Source organism: Sinocyclocheilus grahami, unplaced genomic scaffold, assembly GCF_001515645.1.
Source record: "Sinocyclocheilus grahami isolate Dianchi unplaced genomic scaffold, SAMN03320097.WGS_v1.1 scaffold46.1, whole genome shotgun sequence".
NCBI classification, from domain to species: Eukaryota; Metazoa; Chordata; class Actinopteri; order Cypriniformes; family Cyprinidae; genus Sinocyclocheilus; species Sinocyclocheilus grahami.
The window spans coordinates 1,325,781-1,352,925 of record NW_015505225.1 but is presented as its reverse complement, the minus strand read 5'-3'; the positions used below and the strand labels follow the sequence as shown (position 1 = coordinate 1,352,925).

Sequence of the window (27,145 nt, the reverse complement as noted above, 5' to 3'; positions counted from 1 at the left end):
TGGTCAGCTATCCTTACCTGCCTTGTTAACATATTTTAGGCTTTACCATGGTACAAGTCCGTGTTTGCTATATAAAGACATCGTGGTCTTCTGCCAAGGTAACTCACTAATTATATATGTGTGTTCTTACAACTTGCTTGTTAGTCAAGTTCAATCACAAATATACCTGTTCATTGTCGTTTTACTAATCTCATGGTAAATGTTAAGTTTGTTGTCTTAGAAAATTCGTTCCAAATAAATGAAGATATTTTATTAAGTGAAAACTAATCTTGTTCCATGTTTTTGATTCTTGTGCACCCCTCAGTAATTAATATATAAAAATATATTTGTAGTATATTCCAATTTAAAACAACTTAAAAAAATGTACACATTTAATCATATATTTCATGTATGTTGACTTTTGTTATGCACTTATTTACAGCAATCGATTTATACATTTATAATAAACTATAAAGCATGTTGTCCTTGAACAGTCTCCACTATAGTTTGCTGTGCTGCGTGGGAGTGCGCACTCACAGAAAGGAGTGTGAATGCGCATGAAGAGAATGAATAACATCCCGTAAATCTACTAATTAAATGAGGAATAATCTAATAATCATCTGTTTTAATGCACAGGGTAATTTGATTAGCTGTGCTGATAATATACTATTTTGTTCTATAAATGTCTTACCTTTTAAAAGTTCATCACAGCGGTCTCTTCTGCTGCATCTCTACGGCGCTGATAGTATGAGCGCTAACATCCGGGAACTATTGAGCGGCTCCAAGATCCGCCATTGCTGTAAAAAAAACTGGTCCATTGGAGTGAACGGAGTTGTCACAACTCTCTCTCACAGAAACTCTCGCGATATATCAGATTACATACCACCACATTACAGTGTGCGTCTGTGCGCTTGAGACAGGTAAGATGGCGGCGCAGGAGACTCAAGCAGCACAGCAGTCGTCCGTCAGCAACGGAGAGGTAAGAATAGCCGAAATGATAAAGTGTAGCCTCTCAAATGGACGTGTTAACAAACAGCTTTAATATAGTCCACACGTTCACGAAAGTAAATTCTTGTTTCGTGTCCGTTTTAAAGAAGAAAACCAGATTGCCGGTCTGAATCAGCGACCCCTTTAAGTCAGCATGCATTGGGGCAGAAATGCTGCCTGAGTCACGAAGGGTCTGTCCGATTGTGTGGCTTATTTTTACCGGAACATCTTATTTTTACTAAAACAGCACAAAGCTTAATTTATTCAGTTTATCTATCACACAGACTGTATTTCAAAGCCTAGCATACTGCTGCTTTCCTTGACAGCATTTTTGGGGCATCATCGTGTTTGAACCCGTCGTTGATGCCCTTAAACTGTCTAGGTAGACAGCTGACTAGGCTTTGAGAAACAGCCTATATTACAGGCGGCTGTTCAGATATTGATCTACGTAGAGTTATGAGCTGATGTCTGAGTTGATCAGTGTTAGCATGCTGGCTAACTACAGTAGCTGCCTAGCTCTTCTGTTAGCTTCACTTGTCAAAGCGGTTTAAAGATGGCAGTATTGTGCAATCCTATTAATCAGCCAGTTAGACCTTATAGTGACAAAATAGCACGTGTCTTTGTGTAGACAGGAACTGTAGTGGTGGTGAGAAGTTTAGTAATGATTAGGCTATAGCATGTTGTGTGCAGTCAGCTACTTGGGTAATTGGTTTAAGTCAGGGGTGATCAGTCCTGCTATTAGAGATCTGCTTTCATTCAGAGGTTTATTGCAGCAATGCTCCTGCTGTTATTTCATAATGAACATGATGACTTTGGTTAATTATTTTTGGTGGAGTTAAGACCTAAACCCTCAGGATAGCAGATCAAGAGTGAGAACTTGCTATTGGCCTGCTGCTGGATTAAAGGGGTCCTATTATGGGACATTTTCAACTTTAGTTAGTCTGTAATGTTGCTGTTTGAGCATAAAAAAGATCTGCAAAGTTACAAAGCTCAAAGTCCAATTCAAAAAGGAGATATTTGTTTTTAACAGAAATCACTTTTTAAAAAACTACAACACATATTTCCCGGGATTTGTGATATCACACACCAATCACAGCACATTTCGTATTTCAGAAGGCAGGTCTTCATTTGATACAGGAACTATTCGAGCCGTTCATGCCAGACTGGGGAGAGAGGTGTTGTTGTAATGTAAAATATGTGAAAAATAATGTGTTTTTCGAACAATCTAGTATGAGAGCCTGTTCTAGTACACCCCCAAAACAAAATCAAGACTTTGTAAAAGAGCATAATAAGACCCCTTTAAGTAGCTTTGATAGCAAGGTTAGCTTCACTTATTTGGATGAATAACCCTGTGGTTACTGATTACACAGGGCATATAGGTGGTATCAATCATAAACATTACTCAGGTTTACTAACCTTTTTCCAAAACCGTGTGGGCTGCCAAATGTAAACAAGTGGATAATGGTTTCCCAGCAATCCTTTTGAAATCTCAAGCTTGATAATTTTATAGGAAACACAGAAAACTGGTCTGATGTCCTTTGTATGTAATTTTGTCTTAACCCCCCCCCCCCCCCCCCCCCCTCCTCTTTTTTTTTTTTTTTTTAAAGTGTGTTTAACGGTTTAGAAGCAGATCTCTTAGAAGTGGTGAACGCCACACTTCTTTCTGGGACTTTTCCAAACTCCCTGATTATTGAAAAGGTAGTTTTTAATAAGCTGAACTACTACTTAAACTCAAATGGATACCAGGACAATTTTCAATCTAGTTTCTGACAGTATCACAGCACAGAGACAGCGCTCATTAAGATAATAAATGATATTCGCTTAAATTCTGAGTCTGGCAAAATATCAGTGCTGGTACTACTAGATTTCAGTGCTGTGTTTGACACTGTCGATTATAACATACTTCTAGAGAGACTGGTAAACTGGGTTGGGGTTTCTGGGGTGGTACTCAAATGGTTCAGGTCATACTGAGAAGGGCTAGGTTATTATAGGTGTGGGGTTTTTTTTTTTTTTTTTTTTTTTTTCCCCCTTCCCCCCCCCCCCCCCCTCCATTTTAAAATGTGTTTTTGCACCAATGTCTGGTTAACTGATATTAATCGATCTCTAGGTGGGGTCTCTGTTAATAGTGAGGGGGTGTAATTCTGTTTACAAAAATTACCATGACAACAAAGCATCAGAATCTCCACCTTTTATGATCCATCATCTGTGATTGGGGTGACCTCAACCATGTCATCAGAAAGCTACAATGGACTTTTATTTGGGTGCAATACAATAGAGGTCTCAGGACAGAGCCCTGGGCTACCTCATATTCAGAATGAGGATTGGCAATGACTGGCTGGCTGCCCACATTCACTGCTCGAGGTTTGAACAGTGAATGTACTCTAGAAATATAGTACTCTATGCAAGTGTGTAAACACAGACATTGATAGCATCCAAAGGTCGATTTCGCATGTTGTTGCATACGTACCACAATTTATACGTTTGTTGATATGTTACTGTATTCTATATTTTTTGGCTTTATGTTTTGATCCCATCCCTGATCTTGGTGACAGGGCTTTTTTGGACTTATTGTTATCTCAGAGTTGTTATCTCTAATCTTTAGACATCTGGACTGTAACCAGAATCATTGTAAATCAAATCTCCGTCTTCTGCTTCCATTTAGTTGACCTAAATCCAGTCAGAAATATTTCCATGCTCAAAAAGATTTAAGTTTAATATTTACCCTGTTCAGCAGTGTGTCAAATCTAAATCATTTTCCCAGGCAAATTGCTTTTAGCTGATCACCAATTAAAAGAACAGGAACGAGCTAGAACAGTTGCAAAGCTAGAAGAAAGCTTCTGTAGTCACTGTATGAGCTTGTAATTATACATTTGTAAATCATATTATCTTTGTTTCTAGGTCATAGTTGAAACTGGTCACGTTTTGGTTTTTGTTAGACTGAGTCAATGGCAGGCTTCTATCAGACAATTCTCACCTGCCTCTCTTCTCAGACCTGAACTGATGTCTGTCTGTCCGAGAAGTTATTAGGATTTTTAAAAAAAAAATTGTGCAAAAAGCACCCATTTGAATGTAGATAGTGCAGTTGGGGTTTTTGAGATCTGTTTTTGTAAATATGACATTTAGCAATAAAATGTGTTTGTGTTTTTTTTTTTTAGTTGGCATCCTTCCAAGACCTGTCGGACTGGGTTATCAAAAATAAATGCAATCATGTAAAGTTATAGTTGTAGGCTAATACTTGGCTTTCTTTTTTCTGCTTAGTTAGACATATACAATAGTATAGACATTTCAAAATAAGAGTCCCGGTGTATTTCGGGCTTGTTTATAATTAAAAGTCACATGTTAAGTTTTTTTCTGGGCATTATTGGTATTTTGGTGACACAATTAATTGTATTTAATTTAATTAAATTTCCATTTAATTCATAGTAAATTATTGTAGTTTCTGGCTGGGAACGGGATGCTTCCCCACAGGAAGAAAAGACTAAGAACATTATCTGACACGCATTATTCAATATATAGATTTTACTAGTATCAGTAAAATCTGTGTCCCATTCACTGAGAGAGACACTGACAAAGTAAGGAGAACTCTACCATTTAAATGCTGTGATTTTGCATAATTTACAGTGCATATAATAATGCATAATATTAGTATGTAATTAAATGTAATAGTAGCCTATGTAATTAAAATTAATTTCAATAAATTAAATATTTTTTAAAATCACACATTATTTGTTATTTGTCACATGTAGACCATTTTTGTGCCATGGGTAATAGGAGGATTTTCCACCCGGCTACCACCAGAAGTATATTTCAAACCTGTGGGAAGCACTGTATAGTTATTTTGTTTATCACAAATGTTCTGTGCAGGTGAGCAGTAATGGGGCAGCTGCCTCAGGTCAGGTAGCTCAGACAGGTGTGACTGCACTGGACCCCCAACAACAACAACAACAACAGCAACCGCAGTCCAGTGCCTGGCAGGTGATTAAAGGTGTCCTCTTCAGGTGAGTCCTTAATGTTGTGCACCTAAATTCTATAATTGTTTTTTCCTTGTCTCCAGATGTACCTTAAGAACCTCCTGCACTTCGGTCTTTATTTGACAGAGGTGGTTTGTTTTTGACCATTGTAAAACTCAGTAATGTGATTGGTAACTTATTATAGATCATTTGGTATAGTGTGTTTGAGCTAGGTTTGCTGTTTTTCAGTGCATTTGAATAGTTGATTTGGTCATACTTATTAATGACATCTCCGGGGTTTCTGTAGTATCAAAATAGGTTTGAGAATTGTCAACTTTGGCTGGAATTGTTTACTGAAGTTTTGATATTGTAACAACCCCAGTATAAGGATCTGTATTACTCAACAGTCATCCCGTGAGAGGAAAGCAACTCAACTCCTGAGCTGTTCTGGGTGCTCTAATTGATGTCAGGGGGTTTTATGTTAACTTATGTTAACATTTCATACTTATGCAATATATAAAGCTTATTGTCACAATTACAGTAATTACCTTCTTTAGTAATATTTCTATAAATTCACTTTACTCATATTTAAGGTGGGCTGCTAGAGGCTGTTTTTTACAAAAAGAAACAAACAAAAACTTTTTTTTAATCTGTCTCGTACCATAGATGTAAGGCAACAGTATTGCATCATGAGTTTTGGGATTATTTTTTCTGAATATCATAGGGCTGAAGTCTAACGTGAGTCTGCTCTTGTGTTTGTGTATCACCCAGGATTTTTATCATCTGGGCTATAAGTAGCTGGTTCCGCAGAGGTCCATCAACTCCAGATCCCAACACTCCCGCTGGAGCTCCACGAGTGCCCAGCCGAAACCTCTTCACCAAGGACACCCTTATGGTATTCATAATCAAAAGTATAATCATTTGACACATATAACTATATAAACAGGATATCTAATCAAGCACATAACCAAATTCTCCGTAAGATCTGGTTTGTAGCTGCTTTGATAATACTGTTACCTGTCTCTTCACAGGATTTATATGTATATATCTCTGAGAATGAGATATTTACAGATTTTAACAATACAGAAGCATTGTTCTGGTACCAGCAAGATCTGGTTTATGGAGATTGGACCACAGGGGAGTCGGGAGATGGCTGCCATGAGCATTACCAAGAGCTGGACCTCTCTGAGGTTGGACTCAAAAGCTTTCTATAAATGTGAATGGAATCGATATGAGACATGCATGGTTTTGTAAGAAGTAACATTGATTTTGGATTGTACATGTTTAGCGGCACTGTCGAAATCCAAGAATACACTTTTTTTTTTTGGCATGATTTGCTGATAGTCCGCCTCTGTTTGCTCGTACAGGGTGTGAAGCAGAACGGCTCTATATACATCCACATTTACTTCACCAAGAGTGGCTTCCACCCAGATCCCAAACGCAAGGGCCAGTACCGCAGACTGTCCACGGTCCATTCCACTCGAAGTGAGTGTGTCCAGTTTTTGGTTGTATTACTCTTTCACCTCTGTGACACTCGTGTTTTTGCTGCATACACGTTTGACTGTGTCAGCAGGCCTAAAATAACACATTATCAATGCATGGGTGAACCCTCTTTAAAGCCTAGAGCCCGTTTTCACACGCTTCCTCTTCAACAGTGCTCAACAAGTACAAGAGGAGGAAGTTCCTCAAGACCAAGAACCTGTTGACAGGAGAAACCGAAGCTGATCCAGAAATGATCAAGGTAAGTTGTTGAAAAAAAATAAAAAATAGAGATTTGCCTCATTGAAATAAATTAATCGGTATTGATCTTGGTTTGTCCGCCATCTTCTTCCCTATGGCATTCATTCCTGTGCATTCTGGGACATGTGTGTTGTGAAGTTTCTAATGTTTTGATATGTTTGTACATTCCCAGCGGGCTGAGAGTCATGGGCCTGTGGAGATCATATCCCATTGGCATCCCAACCTCACTATCAACATGGTAGACGATCACACAGCTTGGGTGAAAGGCTCTGTCCCCCCACCTCTTGACCAGCGTAGGTTTTTTATTTTTTGGTGCTAAACTTCTCATATTTTTTTTAAACAACTTATTAAGCCTTAGATGAATCTAAAATCACCCCTGGTTAACCTGAGCACTTTTGTTCCTCTCAGATGTAAAGTTTGATGCAGTGAGTGGAGACTACTATCCCATTGTTTATTTCAATGACTACTGGAACCTGCAGAAGGACTATTACTCCCTAAACGATACCCTGCAGAATCTGCCCCTCCGACTCACCTACTGCCCCCTCTCCTTGTGGCGCTGGCAGTTATATGCCGCCCAGAATGCCCGTTCCCCCTGGAACTTCCTGGGAGAGGACACTTACGAGCAGTCAGATGAGGACCAGGATTCTGTTAAGGTTTGTACTGCACTCAAGAAAATATTTTTATTGGTTTAGTGATCCAAGTGAGGGATGGGATTTCTTTACCATTAAAATGTTTGAGAGCAAATGAGGGTCAAAAATGTTTATAGTTGTATGGATATAGAAATTGGAGTGTAGGAAATGTGAATATGGTTTTAATATTTGTTTTTGGAACTTCTAAATGTAAAATATAGAAGATAAATATCACTATATGGATAATTGGTTTTAATCAATATATATATTTTTTACTTTTATTTTTTTAATTGTGCAAGTACAGATAAGTGACGCCATTTGTTGGGTATCAGAAAATAGTACCCTACAATGCCATTACATCATGATTATACTGTAGCTTATTTATGTAAAGTATTGTTTGTATAATAACTTTTTTTTTATAGCCATTCATTCTTAAGTTAGCAACGCAATATTTTAAATAGTCCAAAATAAAAATGTATTTGAGGTAATTTAGACCATTTAGGAAACAATTGACAGTTAATAATAAAATTATTGTTAGAATATTTTGCATATTAATAAAACAGTGATAGTGCATATTGTCTTTTCATTGTCAAATAGATTTAGCTGTTGTGGTAAAATGCAGAAATGCAATTTGTATTGGAACACTTCAAATATTAGTAGAAAAATCTTTATTGGTTGTAAAAAGAAAAAAAAGTGTTCAGTAGTGCTCATAAACACCTGCTCAGGTAGTAATTTCAATTTAAATGAGCAGACGCTTAGACACTAAACAGTCACAAGTTAGCAAGCAGATAATCTTCTGAGCCTAAATCATGATGATTAATTAATGATGTAATGTTACGATTACAAGCAATGTAACTACTTTGAGAGACACCATTAAAATGTCTTGTGTTAAACAAAAAAAAACTTGCTTATTGTCTCAACAGGTGGCTCTACTTGAGACCAACCCCTACCTCCTGGGACTGACCATCGTTGTTTCCATCGTCCACAGCATTTTTGAGTTCTTGGCATTCAAGAATGGTAAATAAATACTAGGGATGTGCCGATACTGAGATCCTGTACTCGTACTCATTAAAATGCCCCGATACCAAATGCTGATATACCACACAGCATGTGATAAGTGCTGTATACTGACAAAGAAACACTGACAACAGACCGCAGAATGGAGTTATTAGAGATTAAGGATGTCTATGAAGTATATGTATGCAATTAATATAATGTTAAACATTCAGTATTAACGCCTGTATAGCTGATGTGCGCGAGCTGATAAGCAAAGCACGCTGAGTGGATTGAGCGTGCGGCGGCGCACATGTGCAAGCTTGTCGAATTAATATCCCCTTCTCACCGACATCACTGGAAAGTTTATAGTTCGGGCGGATATGTCAAAAACAAGTAAGTAAAACAATGTACAAGTTACGTTACTTAACGGTAAGGAGAGAGAGCGCACTTTTGTTGCGTGATCTTTGATGTTTGCTCACTTAGCACACACATCATTTGGATTAAAACTAAATTGTAAAAATAAAACGACATTTACAGGGGCATTCACTATAAACAACATTTATTTTCAACCTTATATGCATACACGACTTTATGGCGAAAGTGAAATTATCAGCCAGTGTAAATGCGCTAGGCTGTACTGTACTTGTCCCTCTCATTCTGCACCAATACAAATATGTGTGCGTTGCGCATGTTTTGCTTGCTTCATGAGTGTTTCTGTATTATGTGTGTCGCTTTGGAATATAAATCGCAGCACGTTTCAGATGAAAAACACGCTACTTCTATTTCTGAAAGATTTATAACAAGTGGTTCCCTGCATTATTACAGCAAAATGCGTGATTACAGTACTGAGCCGCTGCAATGGAGCAGCTCTAATGCTATTAAATTAAAGATGATGTACCATAGAGCAAAAAATTATCAGTGAAAGTAACTCAAACTTGTAACATAAATTTTAATGGATATAATTAAGTGTGAAAATAACTGAAGGATATATCTTTTTGATAAATGAAGTTAACCAACTAGCATATTCTTTTGGTTTTGTACCCAATATTTAAAAAATTAACAAATATAATGAGGATGGCTTGAGAGTCTGTAAATCTTCAAAAATGAAAATACTGTCATTAATTACTCATCCTCATGTCGTTCCAAACTGTAAGACTTCTATTCATCTTCGGAACACAAATTAAGATATTTTTGAGGGTCCTTACACGATCAAGGTCCAGAAACGTAGTAAGGAAATCTGTAAAATAATCCATGTGACATGGAATCTTCGTAAAATTACGGTTGAACCCCTGATGTCACATGGATTATTTTACCGATGTCCTTGCTACGTTTCTGGACCTTGATCATGGTAATTACATTGCTGTCTATGGGTGGGTCAGAGAGCTCTCGGAATTCATCAAAAATATATTAATTTGTGTTCCGAAGAGGAGTTCTTGCGGGTTTGGAACGACATGAGGGTAATTAATGACAGAATTTTCTGTTTTGGGTGGACTATCCCTTTAAGGCATTGAAAAGGTCTTAAATCAGAACAGAAAATCTTAAAAGCCTACATTTTTGTTTTAATGTTGCTACAAATAAATATCCTCCTCAGTATTTGTTTTGCTTTCCAATACAAATATCGAAATACCCTTAAATCAATATAGATTTATTGTACATGAGATGCAAAATTAAGATTTGAAGCGAGTTTACGCTTAAAACAAGAATGTGTCAGTGGGGTATGAAAAATATTTTCCATTTTAATTTTTTTCTGAGCCCATTGGTAGATATTTGTTCTTGTTTAATCATAAACTCATTTTGAGACTTATTTTATGTTATTTTGCTTCACAAGTAAATGCATTTTGATCTTTCAACATTTGCACAAGACAAAAATGCTGCAGGAAAAACGACTTTTTTTGCAGTTTTCTTTACTTTAAAGTATTATGTTTATCCTCATAAAACCCACAGAAACCTTGTTTTATCCAAAGGGACTTGCTTTGCATTCAAGATAAACATTTTATCAGGTCTCGCTTTTCCCTGGGAATCAACCCCATGACTTTGGCATCACTAATGCTTGACTGTTAGTAGTAGGAGCTATAGTAACTTTAGTGTGAAATTCTGTTTGGTGATGCTATTAGTGCTGAAATCAGATATTTTAGCTTTAAAAAATGACAATGTCATTCAAAAATATTTTTTCAAATCACTGTCATTCAAATGTTTTATAGATCCTTCACAATGGTTAACTAAGTAACTAATGCTTTAATTATACTGACAACATGCTTTGCCTGAGCTTTTAGACCATTTGGATGGTAAAAAAAAAAAGTTAATTTATTTGAACAGCCGTTAAAGCAACAAACATTTTAGCTTCCCACCAGGAGCGTTGCAGGTTTCCCGTTGGCATGTTAAATTAAAAGTGGTCTAGTTAGACCCCTGAGTGAGTCCTCAAGACAGACTAGTTGTTCAGGTGTCCCACTGATTTGAATTATTACTTTTCATTAGTTCTTATGACATGTCCAACTGTAAAAAAATAAATAAAAAAAATCTATCCATTTGCCATATTTTGAATTATAAATGCTTTATTTTTCCTAAAGGGTTCATCACCATGACACCGCAGCTCTTCATCAACTACAAGATGAAGTCAGTAGCCCATCTTCCCTGGAGGATGCTCACCTACAAGGCCCTGAATACCTTTATAGATGACTTGTTTGCCTTCGTCATCAAGATGCCAATGATGTACAGAATAGGTTGTCTCCGAGATGGTACGTGCTTAAACTTTGAATTTCTCAATATGATTGCTTCAGTGTAGTGTCATGTTAGTAATATCTAGGTTTAATTGAATGTACCACCATTTCTCCACAGATGTGGTCTTCTTCATCTATCTGTATCAGCGCTGGATTTACAGAGTGGATCCCAACCGTGTGAATGAGTTTGGGACCAGCGGAGTGAACCACAGCAGTGACAGCCCAGCCCAGCCAGCAGCTGCCGACACAATCGCTGCCATCACAGATAAACCAGAGGGGGAGAAGAAGAATGATTAACCTCTTTTAACCCCCTCCCTTGCCCTCTAGTCTTGTGAAGGTGTAATAAGGCATCTTCAAGGCTGAGTTTCTGTTTAATTGTCAGGGATGGGAACTGGATTAATGGCATTACGTAAAAGACTGCAGATAAAAAAAAAAAAAAGTTCAGTTCAGCGTTCCTCCTTTGTGTGGGATCCACAGGAAAATATATATATATATAATTAAATGTAGACTTCCTAAAATCATTCTTTTTCAGTATCCCATATTTTTGCAGTCAAAGTGAAGTAAAATGTGATGTACTGTATTGTATATTTTTGGTTTGGTAACACTAATAATTTGAAAGGTTAGGTAGTCCGTAATTAAATCCTATTGGCTAGATTGAATAGGGCGATTGCAGTACATATCATTTAGTTTTTTGACGTACAAGAGCGAGGAAAAGTGGCTCAACGCAGCCTCGCCGGTCTCCTTATTCCGTGTACTTATTTTCTGTTCATTCCATGTGTGAAGGGGTACCAGTTAGCAGTTGTGTAGTGTAGGAAGGAGGTGGCCAAGAAAAAAAAAACAGCCAATTCTGTTCAAATGCTACTCGTGTGCGAGACAGACTTTTCACGTTTTTAAAACAAGAATTGATGTTGAAAACTTGAACAAAAAATAAAGAAATAACAGCCTTGTAGGTATTAATATATAATAATATTAATAACTATGATCATGATTTTTTTTTAAGCCTCTGAATTTTCTTTTGTATGTTCTAAAGCTACAGCATCTCAGCTTGTAAAACTTAATCATGCTGATATCAACTGTCTAGCAATAGCTAAATTGCCAGTCCTCTCACTGAGAACTAGTTTCATTATATTCACACTCCACAGCTGGACCAGCATGTGTCAACGTCTGGTTCGGCTCGACATGTAGACAGTCCAAGAATGCGGGAGATGAAATGCCTGGTTTGTCTTTTTGTTTTTTTTGTTGCCGTACTTCTGAATTGATTGGGCTTTATTTTTTGGTACGTTCCAAAATTTGATCACTCATGTTTATAGTAAAGCATAAGTGCAGTTTAAATTGGACATTGTTTTATTGATGCCTCAAGAGTTGTGCATTTGCATATTTGGCTTTTTAAAGGTGTGCCATTGGGCTCATAAAAAAATATGTATCAAAAGAAAATGGTCAATTTTGCAAATATTTTAAACCAAAACCACTTAATGAATCGGGGCAAGTTAAACATTTGATTACACCATATGATGTGCATACTTGCTCCTCTGGTTTAGCACAAATCTCTCTGCCTTAAAAATGTTTAGAGGTTTCCCATGAAAAGACTTATGACCATAACTACTTTTTTATATATTTAAATCATAATATGAAATAATATTAAAATGGTAATAGGAGAATTGCTTGAACAGGTTGGTTTTGGTATAAACTAATATAAACTAGCAGATTTACATTTGAGCAACATCTTGGGCTAAAACAAAGCTTACTTTTTGCCTATTTGTGGTGTTTTTATAATTGAGAAATAAAAACGTGGGCCATGAAAAAGAAAAGAATGATTTCTAGGTAATGTTTAGACTTTTGGCAGCCTAAAGTGTATACGAGAACTTTTCTCTACAACCATTTCTGTAAGGCTTTGCCAAAATTTTGGATGATAGCTACACATTGGGTCACCAATCTAAATTTATCTGCACGGTCACGTGTTCTGCCTTTTCACCTACTGTATGATATAACCGAACAATCAGGTAAAGGGAGATGCAGAAAGCAATTTATTTTGTATAGAGCTGTGACCATATTCACAAATGTAATCAGGTTCAATATGCACTCAGATATTTGTAGATGCTGTGCTGACACCTAGCGGCGTACATCATGCAGCATTACGTAAAGATTTTCAATCACCAATGTCATAAGAAATGCTCTGTTCACACTCTATTTGACAGAATTAATTTATTCTGTGATCAAAGTTGTCCGATAACAAAGCAGTTTCCGAAATAAAGGGCGTGAAATGCAGCTGTTCAACATGGCGGCCACTATAAGGCGACCCGCTCCGTGTGAAACGAGTCATAGGATACCATAGGCTACATAATAATTGTCCAACATTTTGCTCGTTTCTGTCCGATGTGGGTAAAACGTGCTTACGAAAAAAAGTAACTCCAACAACGTTTATTTACTCATTAGAGTTAAACGAATTTTGTTGAACTTCTAAACTCTTACTCGTATGCTACACGCAGTGTAGATCCGCTCGCTGTTTTGGATAGTGGGCTGCTGCACGCGCCAAACTCCAGCCCAAAATTCTTTGGCAGCAGTCTGGTGATGGGGATTGGTGACGGCATAGTGCATGGTACCCGTGAACCCAAGTGCTGCTGTTCGGTAATTTGGGGCTCTGCTTCGCGTGGGAGGATTCACGTGATCATTTTATGCACGTCTGTCATATGACCTTCACGAGCCGAGCGAAAATGTCATGTGATTTAATTAGTATATTCTATGAAACTATGTGGGTACTTGGTATGTAGGCGATATTTGCATTGGCCTACCTTTTAAAAGAAATCTGGTTAAACAGGCAGTTTAACCAGATTTATTAAGTTATATAAATCACCTGCGTTATTTGCGGCTCAGACTTTCTGCCTTAATTACAGTGCTGTTTTAACAAATGCTGACGCAATGATGAAAACAACAGGCTCAATGTGCCCTCATTACATCAGACGTTATTTTGCAATATGTACACTAGAGGTCATGTGACTATCAACACTTTCACTGTCAGAGATACTACTTGGAAGTTATTTATTAATATTTAATACATATATATATATATATATATATATGATAGCAATAAATATATTTTGTTATATAAGCAATTTACATTCAGTTGTTCACACACACACACACACACACATACATACATACATACATACATATATATATATATATATGTGTGTATATATATATGTCACATGATCCTTCAGAAATCATTCTAATATGCTGATTTATTATTAGAATTATCAATGTTGGCAGCAGTTGTGCAGCCAAATATTTTTTGGAAACTGCTATTAATTTTTCAGGATTCTTTGATGAATAAAAAGTTAAAAAAGAACAGCATTTATTCAGAATATAAATATTTTCTAACAACATAAATCTTTGCTATCACTTTTGAACAATTTAACACATCCTTGCTGAATAAAAGTTTTAATTTCTTTCAAAAAAAAAAGAAAGAATAAAAATGTACTGACCCCAAACTTTTGAACAGTAGTGTATATTGTTAGAAAAGATTTATATTTTAAATAAATGCTCTTCTTTTTATCCTTTTATTCATCAAATAATCCTGAAAAAAGGTATCAAAGGTTCCAAAAAATATTAAGCAGCACAACAGTTTCCAGCACTGATAATAAATCAGCATATTAGAATTATTTCTGAAGTGTGACACTGAAGACTGGAGTAATGATGCTGAAAATTCAGCTTTGATCTCAGGAATAAATTAGATTTTAATGTATATTAAAATAGAAAAACGTTATTTTACATCATAATAATATTTCACAATATTAAATTTTCCCTGTGTTTTTGATCAAATAAATGCAGCCTTGATGAGCATAAGAAACTCCTGTAAAAAAAACAACATTAAAAATCGTTTTGATCCCAAGCCTTTGACCGGTAACGTTAGTGTATATATTTATTTATAATATTTTTTAAATGGTATATAAGCAATTTAATTCCTCCAATCATACATTTAAATTACATTTCGGTTTTATATAATGTTGATAAATATATATATATATTTTTTTTTTTACTTGATGTATCGGTTATGTTAGAACGGTGTTCTATTGACCTGTTATTATTATTATATATTTTTTTGTAATTTTTAGAACAAAGAACATATAAGGGCAATAACATTTAAACGGAATGAAAACAAATACTTAAAATAAATAAATAAAAACTAAATAAGAAAAGCAATAAAAAAAACACGTCTGTAAACAAGTACAAATAATTACAAATTATTCAAAGAATAGATTTAAGGCTTTAAAGTAATTTACAGTTTTTTTTGCTTTGTTATTTGTTGTTTCTTTTAACGTATACAAGTAGTGACCTATTTCTATTCTGAAATGAGTAAAATTCGTTTTTTTCACTGGCCATTTACATTACTATTGACCTGTTATTGATGCGCTTTCTTGAAACTCACCTGTTGTTAGTCGTTGTCATGGTGATGAACCTTGGGGTTTCCCCAGTTGTGACGTAGGGGGATTTCCACCCACCAGATCAGCCCTCTTGTAGCTTACCAAGAGAAAAAGTGAAAGAGGTGTTTGTCGTGTCACAATCGTTAGTGGAGGAGCCACAGATACAGCGGTCTCTCATTTGCTCTCGAGATTTCTTTCCCAAAAAAGCTTCCGTAGACTTCAGGCTTCCAAAAAACAAACAGGCGAAGCACCCGGAAATGACTCCATAACGCGGGACTGATGATCTGATCGCGGTTTCGGAGGATTGCGATTCAACACAATAACGACCCACGACAGTGTAGGAACCAACGAGACTCATTTGTCTTCTACTTCGTGCCTGCAATGAGAAATATGAGCGTTGGGAACGGCGCAGCGGGAGGTCAGTTCAGTTTCTTACATCTTCACTTCGGCCCTGTTGTCCCTCTGATTCAGCATGTTTTAGGAATATTCATTTGCTCTACTTTACGCCTAAGCAGTGCATTATGTGCGCGTTATGCGCTCGACTTGAACGCCATATCACGTTTTATGACAAGAAAGTTCACGGTATCATCGAAACTAAGTTGTTTTCTAAGAGAAGTGGGTGTTTCCAAAGTTACAGGCCTGTATTGAAACAACAACACAGGCCCGCGAATGTCTTAACCTTTTTTACTGCTGCAAAAATAATGTTTCTAATCTGTCGAGAAGCATGTTTATCATCTGGTATGTTTTAGGACTCATTTTAGGCCATTTGTTTATTAGCTGATAATAAAACCAAGCGGCTGCAGACACGTTTATCAAACGACTTTGTCATTAACAGCTAATTTTATGTGTTATATAAATAAATAAATAAAGTTGCTTTCAGTTTCGTTTTCCGGAAATGCGCATGTTTAACTGTTTTTCTTGTCTTTTTTCCCATCATGCCCCTCTGTGCAGCCCTAGATCTAGGTGAGTGCAGATGTGACGTCATTGTGAGGTGACCTTGGTTGACCACTTTGTTTGGTCTTTAAAGGGGTCATATGATGCGATTTCAAGTTTTCCTTTCTCTTTGGAGTGTTACAAGCTGATTGTGCAGAGATAAGATCCCTGAAGTTGCAAAGACTAAAGTCTCAAAACCAAAGAGATATTCTTTATCAAAGTTAAGACTCTGCCACGCCCCCCCTAAAACGGCTCATTCTAACACGCCCCCACATATCTACCTCACTATGTGGAAATATTTGCATAATGCCACCCAAATGTTCACGCAAAGAAAGAAGGCGTGGTTTCAGTAACCGCAGTTAGTGTTGAAGCAGCCATGTCAGGGAGACGCTGTGTGTTTCTAGGCGAAAGCAAAAGCACTTTATTTGGCCTTCCAGAAGTAGATGCATTTAGGAATCTTTAAGATTACTTACAACAGAACAGCAATGCATTTTATGGACGACCGTTTCGTGAACCTAGGAGAGGAGGTCATTCTGACTTTGCTATGACAATCTGGCGCTTCTGAATCAGCTACTGTTTTGTTATTAGTTTAAGTATTTGCTATTGACTGTTCAAATGCGGAGTTCAGGGGGAGGGGTTCACATCACATACCAGCTTCATCACTGTGTGTCACGCGACTCTGTTCCCCTTTCGGGCTTGAACTGATGGTAAAACTAATGACATTATTTACTGTCTTTACATTTATTTTGAAAGATGAAGCTCGCGATTATGGTAAGGGGCGTTACATTTCCAACGAGTGCTTGCGGTGTTCAGTCTATCACAATGCACTGAGTCAGCTGGCCAATCAGAGCAGACTGCGCTTGTTGGAAGGAGGGACTTTGTAGAAAACGAAGCGTTTGAGAGAGGCGGGGCATAGAGGACCTACAATAATGTACAGTATTTGAAAAATAATGTGTTTTTTGAACATTAAAGCACGTCAACATATTCTGTTACACCAAATACACAAAATAATGATCTTTAAAAAAGCATCATATGACCCCTTTAATATATTGCGTGTTTTGTGCTGTTAAAGGGATAGTTCAACAAAAATGTGGTCATTATTTACTCACCTTTGTGTCGTTCCAACTCAATGACTTTCCATGGAACACAAAAGGAGCTGTTATGCAGCCGCAGTCACCATGTCTTTTTTTCTCATGCAGTGAAAGTACACGAGAGTGTCATTCTGCCTAGCATCTGCTTTTGTGTCACATGGAAAAAAAGTATTTTTAAGTGATCTCTTTAACTAGAGCTCGTGTATATAATCATCAAATCTGTTCCTCAGATATTATAGAAGAGTACCTTACGGAGAAAACAATCAAAGAACTGACCGTAACGCTCCCTGGTCCTCCTCCTCCACCTGTGGACCAGGATAGTCAGCCAGTTGATCCGCCGTCTAGAAGCAGGCGAAGCGCACCGGTGTTGGTCTCCAGAGGAACAGCTCCACATGTGAGTCTTTCTGCTGTTACACTAAAATGAACCAAAAGAGCAGTCGTTGTATCAGTTGCTAGAGCTGGTATCACTATCATTATTGTACATAGTTTTCTGAAACCCTTATAAGCAGTGTTGGGGGTAATATATTACAAGTAACGCAAGTTACGTAATCAGATTACTTTTTTCAAGTAACTAGTAAAGTAACGCATTACTTTTTAATTTACAAGAGAATATCTGAGTTACTTTTTCAGATAAGTAACGCAAGTTACTTTTTTTTTTCCAATTTATTGATTGACAGCTCTCCTGTCCCCATGTTGAGAGAAATCAGAAGATGTTACTGTAGTTCAAAATAAATATGAATATGCATTAATTCATCTCTCACACAAAAAAAACACAGATTCAGTATTCCTCAAAATGAATAAAAATAATGCAACTTGGAATATGACGCAAACCTGCAATAATTAAATGTTAAACAACACAAATATCCTTTATGTATTTAATCCCATTCTATTAACCAATGTTTTTGCTTCTGACCTTCGATGATCCAGTTCAACCGTACTAATAAGCTAAAATTACTCTAGACAAACATTTATGTGTTTGTTTTTATTGCTGGAGTGTGTTGAAATGTCTTCTTCTGCATTCTACTGTATGGATTTAAATTTACTTTCCCTTCAGTCTGAGGCTTATTCATTTCACTTTTGGTGTGAAAAGGCTTTTATATTTGCCAAAAATAGAACTTTTTTATTTTAAAAACAAACAAGCAAGCCCTGTCCAGATTTAAAAAGTAACGCAAAAGTAACATAACGCATTACTTTCCATAAAAAGTAACTAAGTAACGTAATTAGTTACTTTTTTTATGGAGTAACGCAATATTGTAATGCATTACTTTGAAAAGTAACTTTCCCCAACACTGCATATGAGGATAGTTCACCCAAAGATGAAGATTCTGTCATCATTTACTCGCCATCATGTTGTTCCAAACCTGTATGAATTACTTTCGTCTGTGGAACATAAAAAGAGTATATTTTAAAGAATGCTGGTAACCAGAAGACCATTGACTTCCAAACAGCAGAGACATTTCTCAAAATATCTTCTTTTATGTTCTAGAAAGTCATACCGGTTTGGAATGACATGATGGCAGAATTTTCATCTTTGGGTGAACTGTCCCTTTAACACTAACAACTGAATTTGGTGCGTAACTCATCCGGTTTTGTTTGTGCTGTGGCCAAACTCTGTAGCATATTGAGTGTATTCGCTCTCTATATAAAATGTCTTGTGTTTTTTAGTAGATATCGAAACTTGTTGTTCATGACATCAGGCTTTTTTACTCTCCGACGGGTGATTGTAATTCGATGCCTACTTTCAGTTAGCGTGCTCTCCCCCATACAAAAGACACTCAGTCTCATACCCTCCTCTCTGGTTCTCACTTTCTCATTGGCTGGTTTTTCATCCATCTATGTGAACTTCCTGTTTCTTCACCATGCTTCTTCTGGCTCTTCTCAGCAGCTCTTTGTGTAAGCGATCTGAGTCCATTCTCAGGCATGTCCAGACTTGGTGTTTGTCTGTTGTCTCCTCAAAAATGCTTTTATTGCTCTGTTATTGTAATTGTGCTCTTTGTGTTCAATATCTGCACGTGTAAAACAAACTGTTATTTACTCTGTCTCTCTTTTCTCTCACACTCTTTTTCACACACTCGCTTTCTCTTTCTCTCTTGCTGTTTTTTTTTTTTGGGTGGTTGCTTCGAGTGAGTTAAAGGTGAATTGTTTGTCTTTCCATTAATGATTTCAAAAATTGGAAAGTCAGAGAAGGAACGTGATTCCAATGTAGTAATAAAACAAGCTATTGTGTTTTTTTCTGAATGCTTTGTGTTGCTGCGTCATTGTGTGGGGGTTTAAAAATAAATTATTCAGTGATTGGCAAGCCATTAATTTTTTTTACTTTAACATGTAAACCCCTTTTTTATATTTGGTCTCTTCCTCTATTCAGTTGTTTGTTCATTTATTTGTTTTCTGGAAATCCAGCTGTTGAAACCACACCAGGGGCGATAATTATAACATACATTTTTAATATTCATTCTAATTCAGTGAGAACAGGGAAATTCACACTACAACAATAACGATCAAGAGAAATTATATTGTGGAATCACTTTCAAAACAAATTTTTTCCAGCTGATAAACAATAAAGACTTTGAAGCTAATCAGAATTCACCCGACTACATTATTTAAAGTGACAGACAACAGAATAAACAATGCAATTGTGCATTGATTTGGACACTAACAAAGTTTATTATTCTCTAACCATCTTTATAGCTACTTTTCTTGGTGTAAACAAACTGTTTAGAACACATTAGTAACCGCAGACACTATAAATACTGTATAGCGACATGTTAAAAGCCATTCAGAAACCTTTGCAACTGTATAGCAATGAACTTTTCTACAGAGAAGCACCATTAATTTTCTTCATATTTTAAAATGTAGCTCTTTTCTCAGAATCCATACAGCTTTGACCAGACCCCAACGGCGCACACTGGTGGTATGGCACCGATGCATTCCATGCGAAGCCACAAAGTGGCATCTCAGCGACGTGGACAGTCATCTTTAGCACCCCAGAGTCTTCACTCTCAGCAGACTGGAACAGAACATCTGGAGCGCTTCCTGGAAAAGCCAGAGCTGGTGATGGTGGAGCAGCCGAAGGAGCGTGGCATGCGATTTCGCTATGAGTGTGAGGGGCGATCCGCGGGCAGCATCCTCGGAGCCTCCAGCACTGACTCCAGCAAGACCCTGCCTGTCATTGAAGTGAGTCAGAGGAAGAAGGTTTGGGATGGATGCTAATGAATGAACCCTGTTCTTAACCCTGTAAGGCCTGATATATGAATCTATCTTTTTAAAAATGGAACATCTGTTGAAACAAACGAAAAATCTTTTTTTTTTTCTTGTTGAGTATTGTACTTGATACATCAGGCTGTTATGGTTCGTATAGTATTATGTAGGAGAACATGGAGCTCATACTCAAAGGAGGACAAAAACAGTTTTATTCAGAGTCCCAAACTAAGCAAAAATATGCAATTTGGTGCAGTTGCTGCTATTTATGTTCTGATAGCTGATACATCCACAGACACTTAAAATGTGTAAATATCTCTCAGTAATGTTTCCTACTAAGTGCTTAGTTTTATGATCAAAGCTCTGGTTTTTATTGTGGGGGCAAAACATAAAATGCAATGCACAATGATGATTGAGGGATGAGCAAATAAATGCTTGTTTGAAATCATGTTTGATACCCACATTTGAACATGATTTTTCTAAAAATGATCATGGATAATCAAGTCCAGTAAATGTTCATCTTGAAATATTACTAACAATATGAAATGTACTAACATTATTCTTACTTCAGCTGGACATTTTTAGAATTATACTAAAAGTGTTTTATTTGTTAAGTGTTTTGTTTGTTTTGATCACGTGGATGATTGAGAGACCTTAGTATAAAACAGTTGGCCATATAGGGTTAAAAATTATATCATCAATTAGACCTTCATTAATTTCCGTTGTTCGTTTTACATTTACATGAATTCGAAATTGGCTTGCACTCCTTATTTCAGTGGGTGTTTCTGGAATGCACCGACTATCCCATAACATTGGGGCTTCCCCCATAATGGTTTGTGGTTTATTGTATATGAAGTCAAGTTAAACTTGTAATTGCAGTTAAAAACTAAAGTTCCCCGGGGAGGAGTGCAACACGTGGGCTCTGACGGAGGGAATTACCTTTAAACCACACAAACAAACATATTCACTAATCCGTTTTGCCATTGTGAAATATCCATAAATGGGTATTTTCAACACAAGAGCCTGTGCCAATAACGCAACCACAAAGACCCAGTTGGCATGAAAGCAAAAGTAAAACTGTATTTTATCTTTTCACCTGTTTTAGATCCAAGGCCCCATTGATAACATCAAGAAAGTGATGGTCACCGTGTCTCTCGTGACAAAGGACATCCCGTACCGCCCACACCCACACTGCTTGGTCGGGAAAGACTGTGCAGATGGCGTCTGCGTCATCCACATCAATCCCCACAGCTCTCGTCAACACGGGTATCTTTCTGTTAACGTCAATCTTTTGAGCAACAGCATGGTCAGCAGAACATGATCTGAGAGTAAAAATGTTATTTCCTGCCTGAGTATGTTGGTGTTTTCCAGCTTTGCAAATCTTGGCATCCAGTGTGTGCGGAGGAAGGAACTTGATGCCTCACTGCAGAAGAGGAGGAATAAGAATATCGATCCATTTAACAGTGAGTTGTTGAATATTGCAGACTGAATGGCTCTGTTCTGAAACTTAGTTAGCAACCTCCATAATATCCTAATAATACTCTTCCGCTGTAGTAGAGCATGTGCATCTGTTGAATGTTTTTGTCTTGTTCTCCACCAGCGGGCCACTCTAAGAGCATTGAGGACATGGACATGAACGTGGTGAGACTGTGTTTCCAGTGTGAGGTGGAACGAAAGGATGGAGACCGAATCCCCCTCGCCCCTGTGGTTTCCAACCCCATCTATGACAAGAGTAAGAGCAAGATGCATGTTGGGCCAGCTTGCAAACTCTCTGTAGTTTCCTGGTAGATGATGTTTGGATTGTTTCTGTTTTTCTTATTAGAGGCGACCACAACGGCAGAGCTGAAAATCAATCGGCTTAATGTTGTCAGAGGCCCCTGCACAGGAAAGACTGAAATTTACATGCTCTGTGACAAAGTGCAGAAAGGTAAGTGGACTTTAAATATGTCATATTAAATTCTTTGATGCAGTCGTTCTAAAAGGAGTCATTTGTATATCTGGAAACCTCCATAGATGACATTGAGATAATCTTCAGCAAGGAGGACTGGGAGGCCAAGGCGGAGTTTGCTCAGACTGATGTCCACCGGCAAATCGCCATCGTCTTCAAGTCCCCACCCTTCAGGGAGCAGAATATAACCGAGGAGGTGGAGGTCAGTGTGTGTCTTCGCCGCATGTCTGACCGGATGGACAGCGAGTCAGTCAAGTTCACTTACGTCCCAGACAATGCAGGTGAGTTATCAGACGCCATAAAGACAAGATGAATAGATAACATAAGGTGACAGCTGTGAGGGAATATCGGGGGTATATTTCACCCCAAAATCAAAAGCCAAAAAATTTAGTACATTTTAAATGAATTAAATTGGATAGACTCCAGCATCCGTATGATCCTACTGAGGATAAGCAGATTGGAAAATGGATAGATGAAAGGATTATACTGTTTGAATATTAAATTATTAAAATAAACAAAAAGTATAACAAATTATAAATATATAATAAATACTTTACAGTGTATAAATATCCTTCCATTCAAAAATTTAGTGGCAGAGTTTCGAAAGAAGTCTCTCATGCCCACCAAGGCTGCATTTATTTGATCAAAAATACAGTAAAACAGTAATATTGTGAAATAACTCTAAAAATAACTGAATGTAATTTATTCCTGTGATGGAAAAGTAGAATTTTCAGCATCATTACTCCAGTCTTCAGTGTCACATGATCCTTTAGAAATCATATTACATACAATATGCTTATTTGCTGCTCACAAAACTTTAAAACAAAATGTTATTTTTAATGTTGAAAACATTTGTGCTGCTTAATATTTGTGTGGAAACCATGATAATTCATTCCAGGATTGTTTAAAGAAACAAAGTTGAAAAGAACAGAATTCATTTGAAATTGAAATTGAAAAGTTTTGACTCTTTATCATAATTTTTGATCTATTTAGTGCATCCTTCCTGAATAACAGTATGCATTTCTTTGTAAATAAATAAGTTTAGAATGGTATTGTGTCATTTTTACTTGAGTAAAAGGTGTAATGGTCCTAAAAATGTCAGTTATTGTTTTTTTAGGTTTCTTGTGTTTAAAAGTAATCGCATACAAAAGTAGACCAAAAGAACGGTTAACTGAAGCAAAGACGCCCAGGTATCCCAGAAATGAGTCACCTCTTCTCTTACTAGTTTCTAAAATATTGCAAAAAGAGGGTGTGTCACCGTGTCAGTTTTTCATTATAAAGTTTTTAAAAGTAGTTTAAACTGAAAGGAAACTCCAATACTTCATAATAGGTCTTCTGTTGTCAGAACACAAATTATTCTGTTATAGTCAGTGCCATTTTAGTCAGCGCCATCACATGCTCCTGTCACCCTGTGACAAGGAAGGACGGTTAATCTGATTTGCTCTTTTGATCTGCAGATCCTTACGGAGTCAACCGCAAGAGGAAAATGAAGTCTGATGTGAAGTTCAGCGAGCCATGCAGTGTTCCTCAAAGTAAGCATGTTTCTAAAATAAACAGAAACCTTAATATCACTCTCTCAAACTTTGTTGACTACATCAGGGTATTATTTCCCTCCTCTCGCAGATCAAGACATTGCGAATGAACTCAGCATGCCACAGCATTTTGACAACCCATTCTACGCCCCTCCCGACTGTAACGTTCCCAATGCTTCCATGGCAGTCCCTGTTATGGACAGAGGCGTCCACATGCCATCCCAGGTCATGGAGGAAATTCACTATAATGAAGACTTTAAACAAGAGGACGGTTGTGTTAGCCTGGACCCAGATACTTTGGACTCCGTCCTCCAAGGCATTTCCCAATGCCTTGCCAGCTTCAGACCAGACCAATCCCAGCAAGGTTCAGACCAGTTTCTTAATCAGATATTTTTTCATGGTGATCTCAACTTCGGTTTAGATGGCACAGATACGAAATTGAACGTCAGTCAACCTATGATGAACATGTCGTCTATAAACGACGCACACTTCAGTCAGATGGTGAATGAGAATCAGGCCTATCCAGCAGATCTGGAGAACATCGAAGGTCTCATGTTTTGCCCCGTGAAGAGCGAGAATGACCTGGACCACTGAATGCCACTGTGGACTCTTATGTCTTGACTATTGGGATTTTGGACATACAGTCATTCTTGACTATAAAGTTGTTTTTGGACTAGGAAAAGACACAGACTAAGTCAAACTTGTTATTGACCGCCAAACCTGTTCAGCTGGCACTATCTGACTTCCTGTTTGGTAGTATGAATATACTAATGAAGTAAATCACCTGTTCAGCCACTGGTCTTGTAAATGGACTAGACACCATGGTAGCCAACGAAAGGCGGGAGAAGCATGTAGCCATTACGTTTTCTGGTAAAAAGGGAGCAACAGATGCTGCTCAGTTGCTTGTAATGTGCCAGTTATGTCTGTCATTCGCTAATTTATTGTGTGGATTTCTGAGCAGAACCTATTAGTATCCTGTAGATTGTCCCAGACCCAAATTCACTTTGTATTTAAGTGTTACATGTAACGTGATATTTGTTTTGAACATTTCGGAACAGTCCATCCACAGAGGAATTTCAGTTAACAGCATTAAGGGGACAAAATTAGACCTTTAAACATAATTCTGAAGTAGCAGCTGAATTAATTAATGTAATTCATACCAATCTGACACCATGATCAAGCCAGGTGTGACACGACAACATAGTAAAAGTCATTTCTGTCATCTAATTGGCAACAATAAAATCTTGCACTGAATCCTCTGCCCACTGGTGGCCGTTTGCAACTCCTGATCAAAAATAGTGCTCAAAAATTGTGATATTCGGTTAACTAGTTAGCGCTATTCTATTAGGGGCTGTTCACACGGAACATGCTTTTCCACTTTACTGCGCTGCTTTTCCATTGTTTTTCTATGTAAACATGCACAAGACAGATGTTTGACCGTTGCACTTATGCATATTGTGCATGACAAAATGTTCTAAAAGCATGGCACTCAAGTTAAAAAGTTCAGCTTCTGAACTTCTCTAGACCTTTCTTTAGACCTGTGTCTCATGTTTTTAAACACAAAGAAATCTTCTGGATGAATGGCTTCTTAGCTTGCTAACCAAAGTTTTAATGAAAGGGAAATGTTTCATTTGACCTTTTTTGGATTTTGTAATGTTTTATGTAATTTATATACATTAATTACCCAATTTTAATGTGTCAGCGGGGATTTGGATTTGAAGCCCCGTCCACAAAGAAATTTAATTGGTCTAAGATTCTAAAATTGGTCTTAAGTTGTGTATTATACATCAAATATGTTCTGATTGGCTGCATTGCACATGCTTTTATTTTTCAATGAGAATAGTCAGATTACTTATCCCTGGAAACTTGACATGTCAAGCCTGGTTATGTCATGATGTGAGTTTGCATAGGAAACTGAAATGAATGTAGTCAATGAGTCGGTGGCAAAAAGATTTTAGTGATTTTGTCTTTGTCACATCAATGTTGAAGGAAGCTGGATTCACAAGCATAACCATTGGAAAGCATTTTGTTCATTTATACACATTTAATGTCTGTAATACTGCTGTGATTTTTATTGTCCTGTGTAAAAATCCTTTAGTTGCTATCAATTGTCACATTCTGCTTCTTATAGTGTGTTGTTGCTGTCAATATTAAAAACCTGTGTTCTGTGTTCATATGTCTAAGTGGATGTCCATAACATGCGTAGTCCAACAAGGCTCAATTCTTACACCCCTCTTGTTTAGCCTGTATATGCTCCCACTAAGTCAAATAATGAGAAAGAACCAAATTGCCTTTCCCAGCTATGCAGATGATACTCAGATTTACCTAGCCTTAACGCCAAATGATTACAGCCCCATTGACTCCCTTTGCCAGTCCATTGATGAAATTAACAGTTGGATGTGCCAGAACTTTCTTCAGTTAAACAAGGAGAAAACTGAAGTCACTGCATTTGGAAACAAAAATGAAGTTCTCAAGGCGAATGCATACCTTGACTCTAGGGGTCAAACACCTAAAAATCAAATCACGAAACTTGGTGTGATTCTGGAGACAGACCTTAGTCTCAGTAGTCATGTCAAAGCAGTAACTAAATCAGCATACTATCATCTCAAAAACATTGCAAGAATTAGATGTGTTACCAGTCAAGACTTAGAGAAACTTGTTCATGCCTTTATCTCCAGCAGGGTAGACTATTGTAATGGTCTCCTCACCGGCCTTCACAAGAATTCAATTCAAGTTTTTAAAGTTTATTTGCACAGCGCTTTTCATGATACAAATCATTGCAAAGCAACTTTACAGCAAATTAAGTTTCTACAATATTTAGTGGTAGTTTATCAGTGGGGACTGTCAGTTAATGTACATATGGCAGAAATGTACGGGAAAATCAATTAAAGACGTAATCAAACAGACGATGAACACTAGTAACAGCAATTATTATATGATGCAATCAAACTTATAGCAAAATGTGGTAGTTCTGTAAGTTGTTTCAAGGTTGGCATCATCTGAGGTCCTCTGAGGGGTTGGCAT

The 27,145-nt window shown here is 37.2% G+C and overlaps 2 protein-coding genes across 3 annotated transcripts; both read left to right on the top strand.

The window, feature by feature from the left end:
• The first annotated feature begins 817 nt into the window (after window positions 1–817).
• On the top strand, window positions 818–11,836 carry LOC107582636 (cleft lip and palate transmembrane protein 1 homolog). Its single transcript, XM_016268550.1, has 11 exons — window positions 818–958; window positions 4,831–4,964; window positions 5,688–5,811; window positions 5,948–6,106; window positions 6,284–6,401; window positions 6,572–6,657; window positions 6,829–6,949; window positions 7,065–7,309; window positions 8,209–8,307; window positions 10,743–11,016; window positions 11,117–11,836. Exons 1-11 carry the CDS (start codon window positions 905–907, stop codon window positions 11,293–11,295), a joined length of 1,593 nt encoding a protein of 530 aa, XP_016124036.1. The 5' UTR covers window positions 818–904; the 3' UTR covers window positions 11,296–11,836.
• Window positions 11,837–15,538: 3,702 nt separating this feature from the next.
• On the top strand, window positions 15,539–26,295 carry relb (v-rel avian reticuloendotheliosis viral oncogene homolog B). 2 transcript variants are annotated; one of them, XM_016268489.1, is made up of 11 exons: window positions 15,539–15,837; window positions 16,371–16,382; window positions 17,674–17,837; window positions 20,312–20,617; window positions 21,747–21,907; window positions 22,013–22,104; window positions 22,242–22,373; window positions 22,464–22,568; window positions 22,655–22,870; window positions 24,047–24,121; window positions 24,213–26,295. In XM_016268489.1, exons 1-11 carry the CDS (start codon window positions 15,801–15,803, stop codon window positions 24,713–24,715), a joined length of 1,803 nt encoding a protein of 600 aa, XP_016123975.1. In that variant the 5' UTR covers window positions 15,539–15,800; the 3' UTR covers window positions 24,716–26,295. The 2 variants fall into 2 exon arrangements, with proteins under 2 accessions (XP_016123975.1, XP_016123976.1); XM_016268490.1 differs by lacking the exons at window positions 15,539–15,837; window positions 16,371–16,382; window positions 17,674–17,837 and adding an exon at window positions 19,012–19,336.
• Window positions 26,296–27,145: the final 850 nt, after the last annotated feature.

Excerpts from the sequence above, each read along its gene's own strand:
- relb (XM_016268489.1), top strand. The coding sequence starts at position 15,801 with ATGAGAAATATGAGCGTTGGGAACGGCGCAGCGGGAG. Across the intron at positions 20,618-21,746 it reads AGACCCTGCCTGTCATTGAA|ATCCAAGGCCCCATTGATAA; the intron begins GTGAGTCAGAGG and ends CACCTGTTTTAG. Across the intron at positions 21,908-22,012 it reads CACAGCTCTCGTCAACACGG|CTTTGCAAATCTTGGCATCC; the intron begins GTATCTTTCTGT and ends GGTGTTTTCCAG.
- LOC107582636 (XM_016268550.1), top strand. The coding sequence starts at position 905 with ATGGCGGCGCAGGAGACTCAAGCAGCACAGCAGTCGTCCGTCAGCAAC. Across the intron at positions 959-4,830 it reads CGTCCGTCAGCAACGGAGAG|GTGAGCAGTAATGGGGCAGC; the intron begins GTAAGAATAGCC and ends TGTTCTGTGCAG. Across the intron at positions 6,107-6,283 it reads AAGAGCTGGACCTCTCTGAG|GGTGTGAAGCAGAACGGCTC; the intron begins GTTGGACTCAAA and ends TTGCTCGTACAG.